Genomic DNA, 10,748 nt, shown 5'->3' with positions numbered 1-10,748 from the left:
GGGAGAGGGAGAGGGAGAGAGAGAGAGAGAGAGAGAGAGAGAGATAGAGAGAGAGATAGATCATCTCAATCTAGGGTGAAATTGGACTGTGCTCCAGGTAGAGATGATTCTAGTGTCAACCAACAGTTGTCCTGGTACCTGGGGGTAAGAGGCTCTTTTTGGCTCTGTGGGACAAGTCTTCTCTCTCCTCTCTTGAACACGAGCTACTTACAAGGAGCATAGAACATGACCAAGGTGTGTTTCTTCTTCTTCAGGGTGTCCCGGAAGTTGTCCCCTGCTAGATGCAACACACTTGTCTGCTGTTCTTCCCATGTGGGTTCTGGAGGTGGAGGGGCCTCAGGGCTGTGTAAGTTTGGGAGAAAATCATGAGGAATTATGGACAGGCAGATGTACCCTCCCCTCCACATACACATCAGCCACTCTGGAACACAAATGAAGGAGAAACCACTTTGCATCCCTTCTGGGATTTCATTTTAAAACCTTGGTATAAACACCAATAAATCTGTACCACCCATACAGATGTCTTCCTGTGAGAAGTGACATTTTATGGGGGGAGACCTGACCCCATCTTAGCACAGGCACCTCGCTGGTGTGGGCCATCTTCTCTTTGCCAAGACACAGAATCTCCTCCACCAGGCTCCCCAGTCCTTCCTTCCTGCCTCCTCAGAGCCCCTAAGTGACCTTCCATTATTTTCTGTGAAGCTTGTGTTCTGTCAGAGAGAGTGCCAGCCAAGGAGTGAGGTGAGCCTGGGCTCAAATCCAGCTTACACACTAGATGTATGACTTTAGGAAAGTTACTAAACCCCTCTGAGACCCCATTGGCTTTTCTGTTCATGAGGACAGTGGTACCTGGGATGTTAATGAAGAAGACAGGGAATGTACATAAAGCTCCCACTTGGCTAAGCCTGGAGAGCCTAGATGTATTAACAAACAGCAGGTGTTGAGTGAATGTTCAGGATTTCCTAGTCTCTGCCTGTTCACTGGTCCCCCTACTCTGCCTCACACAAGGATGGAGCCTGCTGTAGTTCATAGCTGGAATGTCCCCAAAGGTCCATGTGTTAAAGGTGTGGTTCTTAGAATGGCACTATTGGTAGGTGGTGGAAACTGAGGTGAGGGTCTAGAGGGAGGTCTGAGGTCACTGCCAACTAACCCCAGAATGAAATTTCCAAAACTGAACCAAAATAAACCTTTTCTCTTTGTAAGCTGATTATCTTGAGTGTTTGTTACAATAAGGAAAAGCTGACTAACACTGAATTTGACTTAATTTGTTTTGCTTTTTTTGAGATAAGATCTAGTCATGTAGCCTAGGCTAGCCTGGACCTTGTAATCCTCTTGACTCAGCCTTCTGAGTGCTGGAATTACAGGTATACATGACCACAGCTGGCTTCCAGGGTCTTTTATAAGACTTTGCTGCCCTTGCTTCCCCCTTTACAATCCAGTGACTTTCTAGTAGAAGTGTGTCTCAGTAGAGAGGGTCATTCCCAGCCCCTACACTGAACACCCAGCATTCATGTGCATTCATTTCTCTCTGTTCTGGCTGTAGTGTGATGTGACTAACTGCTTCCAGTTCCTGCCATGATCTGCCATACTGATGGACTGTAACTTGGAACTGTAAGCTGAATAGACCCTTTCTCCCTTAAAGTTGCTTTTGTCAGAGTATTTTTATCACATAACAGAAATGAAACTAGGACAGAATCTATATACCAAGGGGAGACTCTGAATAAACCAACCACACCAATATCTTGATCTTTTACTTCCAGTCTCCAGAAAGGTAAAAGAAAAAAAATAAAAAACTTCTGTCACTAAGCCAATTAGATACTCTTATTATGGTGGCTCCAGCAACCTAAGCACAGGCTGAGGATGCTCTGAAAATTCTTTGCCCTAAATCCCAAACCCTGGCAGCCTGGACTGTGGACACTCAAAGACACCCAGCCAGCTATCAGCAAATGGGGTGAAATGAGTTCATCTCTGTGATGAAAAATTTAGTGTTTCCTTCCTACGTTCAAAGGAAGGAAAGAAGGAAATAAAATACAGACAATGAAATCTGGAGCTATGGAGGCTGCACTACAGATAAGGTAACACACTCTCTGGCATTGATAGAACCACATTTGGAAAGGCAACTGATGGCTTGGGACTTGGGGACAGCACAGAAGATGGCTTTAGGTTGAGGAAGTCAAATCTCTTTGTTCCTTGAACCTCAAACCAAGACAGGGGGGATCCATAAAGTTCACTTCACTGACTCAAGGCTAGTCTCCAGGAGACAGCAGTCAGTAGCTGTCTATCAGATGCACTATCAAAGCCAGAAAACTTACTTGTGTATCCACTCAATAAACTTCTTCTTTGTTCTGAGTGCAGGCACTGCATGTTTCTCTCCATTCTTAAAATACTTCAGTGTAGGAAACTCTGAGATGTGAAACCTTTCTGCCAGGGCCTTGTTCACAGTGGCATCGACAGCTGCAAGGACACCAGAGCTCTGGGATGGGGGAAAGGCCAACCATGCATTACAGCCTCAGATGTGGTGCTGGTGGAAAGAGCAGCCCAGGCTCTGGTCCCAACCCTCCCCTAAGCTCTGCCAGAACCTAACTGGGGTGCCTGGATTCATGGGCTCACATACCATAGGGAAAAACTGAACCCTTGAATATGCCTTATTTCTCAGTGATGGGCTAAGCTGAGGCCTCTGAATCTGCCTCAGCAATCTGCTGGGGAGAATAGGGCCTGCTCTCAACTATGGGGATCCAGAGAAAAAGGAGAACAGGCAACAGTCACCTCTACAGCAACAAGAACAAGGCCACATAGGCTTTCTGTCTTACTCTGTTCCTGATAGGGACCCACCTGTCTGACCATGGTCTATTTACTAAGGGACATGGAGGTACTGCAGGTCTCCAGGGACAGGGGGTAGGGGGGCACTTTAGGTCTGGGAGCCAGTCACAATGACTAATCTACTCCTCAGAGAGAATGATGAGGACTCAAGAAAGGAAGCTTACACCAGTTTCTCCATGGAGGACTTCAGCCGCACTTTCAAACTCTGGCTTCATTTTCTTACAGTGTCCACACCCTGTGGGGAGAGAGCGAGAGAAGCTATTCACATGGCATGGAGGTCCTCTGGTATCCCAGGGGTTGCTTCTCTGAGACTGGCTAGTCTCAGTCCCAGAATCCAGGTACCTGGGAGAAAAGAAAGAGTGCTAGCTCAAAGAAAAGAACTTCTGTTTCATCATGGGGATGAGTTGTGGTGCGAGGGCCAGAGGACAACAATGAAATCACTACATAAACAATACATGAACCACACATCCAGCCCTGGTGTCTGGGCATGGAGTAATGCTGTATGTCCTCACATACAGAAGTGATATGAACATCAGTTTACAGGCGAGAAGCTGAGGCACCAAGAGGGTGGATGGCTGCCCAAGACAGAATACAGACACAATCAGAGCTGGGCTGCAAACTCAAGTAATGCAGTGGGAAGCTCCAGCTACAGATGACTTACAACTGCACAAATGCGGCCAGATGTCATGAAGAACAAAATCTGAGACATTAAAAAGAAAACAGGGGCTAGTGAGATGGCTCGGCAGGCAAAAGTGCTTGCTTCCAAGCCTGATGTCTTGAGTTCAATCCGTGGACTTCATATGGTAGGAGAGAACCGATTTCTGTAGGTTGTCCTTTGACCTACACATTCATACAAAACAGGCACTCTGTGCAGGTGACATTAGGGGATCAGAAGACTTATTTTCATTGAAAGATCTTTCTGGCTTTGGATAGAGAAGCTGTGGGTAAGGAGACTGAACTGGCAGCAGGGTGCTCTCAAAGGGATCCTAGTTGCATGGGGACCTGATATAAATGAGGCTCACAGGCTGCTGAGAAGTGACAGCCTTCTTAGGGGTGTGCTAACTGTGTGGGATTCTGGTTGTTAGGAAAAACCAAGACAAAAGGAAAGGAAGATAGAAAGTCATGGGCCACCATTATCAGAGGAGACCTCCCACATCATCCCTTCCCAGAAGCCATCTGGGCCATGGAATGAGCTTTCCTGCCTCCATCTGAGCATTTGTCTAGGATGGAGGTTTCTGTGTCCAAAGATACTTCTGCAAAGTTCAGATCCTGGTGGCACAGTGGCAGAAGAGTCCCATTCCTGCCTTCTTCAGCCCATTATCACCCTCTCCCTGGAGAGAAAGAGCCTCCAGGTCCCTATCCTCACTTCCACCTCATAGGGAGCTGGTAGCTCCATCCTTGTACCCCTGCTCCACACTATATATGCAACTATACACTGCTGGACCCAAGTCCCAGACTGTGACTCTTGCAAAGCAGGGCCTCGAGATTTTCTACCTTGTGCCCCCACATGAAACAAAGTGACCACCATTTAATAGACACACATCAGTTATTGGACAGCAATGAGAAGAGGCCTAACTAATATGAAGAGAAGGGTGACCAGGGGCTTGGGGAGACTGCTACAGGAGGTTGATGAAAGGACACATATCAAATCAGTGAGCAACAGGGACAGAATGGCCCAATCTTCAGCAGTCTTGGTAAGGCAAATGTCCCCAGGCCCCATTCAGCAGTGCAAAGTTCTTCAAGGCAAGAAAGACACTGTCCCAAGAAGTGTCCCCAATGGCTCCTCTGGGACTGAGTTTCAGGACTCCCTGGGGCAGTTTCAGGACTGGGTAAGGGTAATCTGACTTTGCTGAACTGACGAGAGTCCCATCAACTGTAGTGGTGTCAAAGTCATTATTATTTTGAATCATAAAAATATATTTTCCAGAAATGAACATTTAGCATCATTACAAACCATCTGTCTTTTTCTCAAGAATCAGATTACTAAAGAGTTTTGGCAAGCTGGCTATTTGTTTTGCCCACAGAAATATTTGTATCTTCAAATGACAAGCAGATCCCCAGGAGTGACCACAAAAGTCCATTTAGGGGGCTGGAGAGATGGCTCAGCAGTTAAGAGCATTTGTTATTGCTCTTCCAGAGGACCATAGTTCAATTCCCAGCAACCATGTCAGATGGCTCACAACTGCCTGTAATTCCAGCTCCTGGGGGATCCAACACCTCTGCCTTCTGAGGGCACCTACACTCATGCGCACAGGCCCACACACAGACACATACATATACACATAATTAAAAAGAAATGGAAAACATTTTTTAAAAAAACCACAAAAGCCCATTTAGTAGAACGTACCTACATGTAAGAGTATGTAGTGCTAGTTCCATGTCCCTGCACCCCTCCCCCCCGCCCCAGGATGGGAGCCTGCCATCAGCTGGGGATTCCAAGCTAGCCTCTTCCTCCAGATAGCCACCCCAGTCACTGAAGGGAAGAAGCTTTGCAAGGAGGAAGCCATGCAGGAGGCTGGGCCTTGGTCTGTTCCTCTTCTCCTTCCTCCCCACTGACATATTTATCTCCCAATTTATTTTAATTTATCATTTTTATTTTATGTGTGTGAGTGTATTGCCTGCATGTAGGTAAGTGCACCTGTGTTGTGCAATGCCCGCAGAGGACAGACGAGGCCATCGAATCCCCCTGGAACTGGAGTTATGGACAGTTGTTAGCTGCCATGTGGGTGCTGGGATTCAAACCTGGGACTTCTGCACAAGAACAACCAGTGTTCTTAACCGCTGAGCCATCTCTCCAGCCCCCTTATCTCCCAATTTCATGAGTAGTTTCTGAGGGATCCTAGATCCCCTCATTGGGCTCAGAGAACTCAGGTCCCATCCCAGACTAAAAATCAGGGATGAGGGGGGCCTGAAGTGGTCCCTTTCCCATGGGAGGTGGGTAGAGGAAGGAGGACTGCACCACAGGTGTCCACTAAGGTATCCTTCCGTAGTGACCCACACTCCAGGAGCAAGCAAGATAGCCTATGGGAGGTTCTACTGACTTAGCATAAAATATATTTCGATTTTTTAATGTTCAATTCAACTAAAAGAGAGGAAGAAAGCCTTCTGTTTCTTCCTCTCTTTTAGTTGAATTGAAAAGCCTCCTGGGGTTTAAGGTCAGAATGAGGAAGTTCTACAGTGCTCATGGGGACCTCTCAGGGCTAGCTCCAGGCTGTGCGCCCTGCCCTCTGCTCAAAGCGATCACCTCATTCTCTTGTCTCAGGCTGACCGCTTCTCAATGTGGCAGAGTACAGAGCTTGTGTTGCACAAGGAGTCTTGGAGAAAAGGAAGCCCAGAGGTACTCCTGCTGTTGGGGGCTGGGTCCATCACCCAAGGGTCCAGCCGGCCCTGAAGAGAAGAGCAGGGTATGACCTCTGTAGAGTCCTATGCTGGCACTACCGGAAACAAGCTGGCTCAGGGGAGGTGTCTTAAACACTCTGCCTCTTAAACACGATATGAGTGGTGCTGCTGGCTGGACCATGGTCAAGGTGGACAGTGGGACTAGAGGGGAGATCAGGTGATGGAAGACAAAGAAAAGCCAGCTACCTCTACTAACGGAAAACTACTGCTTCTTTCCAAATGTCCTGTTCATGTGGCAGGACCCCTGAACGTAGGGACTTCACCTTGCACCACCTTTATACCTTTATCAGGTTCCTGCCCTTTGATGCGACTACCCTGCTGGTGTGGCAAATGGGCTCTATGCCACCTGCCAGCTTCTATCAGCAGAGGGCCAGAGGCAGGCTTGGAGACTGAGAATTAGCTCACAAGGAAGAGGGGCCACGATAAACCTGCAACCAGCAATGTCTATGCTGGGCATGAAGAAAGACTAGAAACCTCTAGATTCTTCCACCCACATCCATGGCTCTCTCCTATACTTCCAGCCTTGTCTCCCAGGTCTGTCTGAATAAGAAGAGTTTGCTCTCTACACACAGCTTTTTAAAACTGTCTCAGCAGCCCCACAAGACAGGTGACAGAGATTAGTATGTTCACTTTATTGTTAAGAGCTTGTGGTTCTGGGAGACAAGGTACTAAATCCCTCAGGGCCACCAACACCTGCCCTCTTCATCATAGCCCCTTCCCTGATGGATAAGACCTTGCCGTGGACAGAACCCACTTCAGACCATCCTTTGTTGGCCCCATTTTGAGTCTTCTCTCCTAGTTCACTTCAACCCCATCGACTGAGCTATTTTTCTTTTAGTCATAAAATACTTCTTATTCGGGTGTTTCCATGGCATTTAATTTCAGGTTGCCTTATGACTATCATATCGCTATCTCCTAATATTTATGAGCAGCCAGGGTATCTTTTAAAGACATAAATCACATCACATTTCCTTGCTTAAAACTTTCCAAGGCTTTCCATCACAGGTGGTAGATTAAAATCTAAGCTCCTCATCTTAACCAAAAGCCTTATGCCATTTGGCCCCCACCTGCCCTCAGGTCACTTCCTCCCATTCTTTATGCAGCAGTCTCGGACCCTCCTGGCCTCTAACACACACCAAGCTCATTTATACCTCAGGGCCCTTATTTGTGTTTCTGTTCTGCCTGCAATACAATCTTTCCCCCAGTCTAAGTGTAGCTAGTTCTTCTCACTCAGGTTTCTGCTCAAATTTCACCCTTACAAAACCCCTCCATGACTCCCTAATCCAAAAGAGCGTCACCTCACTGTTCTCTTCTAAAAGCCAGCCTTTTCCCAACACAGCCTGGAGCAACCTGCTACCTATACTGTGTCTGTCCCCTCAGCTGGAAAGTAAGGTCATATAGGTAGGAGCCTGTCTGTCTAGTTGATTCTGAGGGCGTGCTCCATATATTTTCTGAATGTGATAACCTCAGGGATGCACTGTTCAAGCTTTATACCTGTGTAGCAAAGTGCTACAGCTAGGATAAGAGTTCCCCAAAGGCCTGCATACTAAAGGCTGGGACCTAGCCCTTGGCATTATTGAGAAGTGGTGGAACTTTTAAGACGTAGGGTCTAGGAGGAGGAGGTTAGATGTCCAGGGCTGTGTCTTCAAAAGGGATAATGGGACTGCAGCCCTTTCCTCTTCCTCTCTTAGTCCTAGCCAGCCATGAGGTGAGCAGCTTCTTTTACCATATACCTCCGCCACCATGTTCTGCCTTGCCACACCTTAGAAGTAATGACACCAGTAGATCATGGCCTGAAATCTGAATTGTAAGCCAAAATAAACCTCTCCTCAGTTTTTAAGTTGATGACCTCAGATATTCTGGTATAGTAATAGAAAGTGAACATAAAAGACTTAATTGGATGAAAAATTTCATGGACAAGTGTCATGGCTTATATGCAGATCATAGCTAAAGTGACCAAGCACCCCTACTTTGTTAAAGTTGTTGGTCAAGCCAATCACCGGGCACAGACATTCCCTCCCCACCATGTTGGTACACATCTTGCCCCTTACTAGTCTGGAAAATGTCTTCAGAGATCTCCAGCACCTACAGGTACTGGTCTAACATTTCTTGTACATATGTTAGAGCTCACTTGAAATTGTTAAGAGTTTCCATTCTAGCATCTATTCTCTTCTGTCCCAAAATGAGAACGAAGGCTAGGCAATAAACTTCTGCAAACAGAGTTCATGATGAGGGGCTCATCCAGGTCCAGAGGAGGAGAAAGGACTGGTTGAGTAACTGCATTCCTCCACATCATTGCCTGTTCTGGAGAGCTGTGGTGATGGATGGTGCCTGCATCGTCCCCAGTCCCAGCTCCAGCGCCTGGCTGTCTGGATGTCCCTGGCTATGTGGGCTGCAGGACAGCCAGAGGAGAAGGGTTAGACATGGGGAGTAGGGCTCTGGCCCATTGCATTTAGTCTTTACTGTGATTTGACAGGTCATTAAGTTTTATGGCCAAACTTCCTCGTTGGGTTTTTATCATCGGTGTGAGTGCACTTGCTCCTAGCTCCGTGATCTGGCATGGAGGTCTACACATCAACTCTTCAATCTCACTTTCTGCTGGTTCCAGGGAAGTTGGCCTTCTGTAACTCCCAAGCCCTCAGACTCTTGTGAATTGTATTAAATTTGACTCTAATGACAATTTCATTATAGATCATCCAAACTCTGGATGCTAGAACCAGAGTTTTCTGGGAGGTCAAATGTAGCTGTAAAGCTCCCTGGTGTTGGGTTCAATAGGCTTCTTACTAATGCCAGTAGAGTCACTGATGTGTGGGTATTGTGAAGGGTCAAAGCTGACTCGCTGACACTCATGGACCCCTTGGGGCAGATTCACGCTCTGATGGATGCCTCTATTCATCACAGCTCTTCTCACACAGGTCTCCCTATCTTTTATGTTAGTGCAAAATGTGGATAACAAGCTGTTAAATTTTTATTAGCAGGTTTCAATCCTGAGGAAATAATCTGACATGTGGATAAATATTTATGCATGAAAGTGTTCTTGGCAGTATAACTCATAATGAGAAATTCAGTCAACAACTCAAACTCTCAACATTATGTTGCTGGCTAAGCAATTTATGGTGTCATTATATGATGGAACATCATGTGGCCACCAAAACCATATATAAAAAGGTGTTTTGAGTAACACAAGAAAACAGCAAGGGCACAACATAAAAGAAAAAGATGCACAGATGAAAAAAGACGGAAAGAAAATCAAGTTCCTTCTTCTCCACTTGGTACAACAAACAAACAGAAAAGTTTAGATGAAGAGAATGAAGTAAAAAAGCATTAATTAAGATAGTCCAGCGCTGTTACATTCTAGGGTGGATTTCCTAAGCAACCCATAAACATCAGCGGTGATGATGAGAAAGGCCAATTTACAGAATAGCTCAGTGGTTCGGTGTGGCCTTCAGGACTGCCTGAGTTTTAAGCCTGGCTGCACTGTTTGTCATGGGATGCTGGGCGAGATTTTTTTAAAGAATAATATTTTAATTTTATGTGTATGAGTGTATTGCCTGCATGTATGCAAGTGCACCACATGTGTACAAAATCCAAAGAAGCCACAAGAGGGTGTCCCATCTCCTGGAAATGGAGTTATGGATGGTTGTTATTTGCCATGTGAGTTCTGGGAACCAAACCCAGGTTCTCTGTAACAGCAGTCAGTGCTCTTAGCCTCTGAGCCATCTCTCCAGCTCACTTCACCAAGTTTCCTGACCTTTTGATGCCTCCCTTTCCCATTTACAAAATGCCAGTAAGGACATCAACCTTATAGGATTTGTGAAGATGAAATGAGCCAATATATGAAAAGTGTCTAGAACATCTGATCCATAGTAACTACTCATAAATTATCACATTATTATCTGGCTACAAGCATATAAATCTTCATATAAGGAGAAGTAACCATAATCAAAGTTAGAGCAAGCTACAGACTAAGAGTGGAAACATGTAGGGGGAAACACGCAAACAATGATTAATATCCATAATTACAGAGCTCTAAGTCAAAAGGAAAAAGACAACCCAGTGGAAAATGGGAAAGGGTATGATTAGGTTTCTTCCATGGAGAAACATGCAAGGCTCGAGTTATGGTCTGGTTCTTAAATGTTGCGCAAAGGCTTATATGCTGACAGTCTAGCTGACAGTGCTATTTGCAGTGGCAGAACCTTCCGCAGGGGCCTAGTGGGAGGAAGTCAGGTCCCAGGAAGTTCGTACTCAGAGGGTATAGGGAAACTCAGGCCCATCCTCTCTCTGCTTCCTGGATGCTATGGCCTCTTGCATCACCTGTTCCTTGCCATGTTTTTGCTTCAACACAGGCTCAAAGGCAGCAGGGCCAAGTGACTATGGCCAGAGACCATTGAAACAATGAGCCAAAAAAAATCGTTTCTCTTTTTAAGCTGATTTTTCTTGGTCACTTTTTTTCTCAGTGATGGAAAGCTGGCTAACCCAGCAGGTTATCACATAAAAGATGTTGAGTTTCTCTAGCTAAGAGAACTGTA

General features: G+C 46.1%; 1 protein-coding gene across 7 annotated transcripts in view; it reads right to left on the bottom strand.

Moving 5' to 3' along the window:
* Window positions 1–10,748, bottom strand: part of Pdia5 (protein disulfide isomerase family A member 5) — a 105,280-nt gene that overhangs the window by 26,709 nt on the left and 67,823 nt on the right. For all 7 annotated transcript variants that reach the window (XR_003851066.1, XM_029568217.1, XM_029568215.1 and 4 more), the window contains 3 exons: window positions 2,985–3,055; window positions 2,313–2,473; window positions 212–342 (listed from right to left, as the gene is read on the bottom strand). Coding sequence is in view for 6 of the 7 variants with exons in the window: in XM_029568217.1 (XP_029424077.1) it covers window positions 212–342; window positions 2,313–2,473; window positions 2,985–3,055 (363 nt within the window). In the remaining variant the exon portion in view is untranslated. The remainder of the gene's footprint in view (window positions 1–211; window positions 343–2,312; window positions 2,474–2,984; window positions 3,056–10,748) is intronic.

This window comes from Nannospalax galili, unplaced genomic scaffold, assembly GCF_000622305.1.
Source record: "Nannospalax galili isolate Female #2095 unplaced genomic scaffold, S.galili_v1.0 scaffold18, whole genome shotgun sequence".
NCBI classification, from domain to species: Eukaryota; Metazoa; Chordata; class Mammalia; order Rodentia; family Spalacidae; genus Nannospalax; species Nannospalax galili.
Note: the sequence above shows the minus strand (reverse complement) of the source record. Positions and strands in the feature narration are given on the sequence as shown.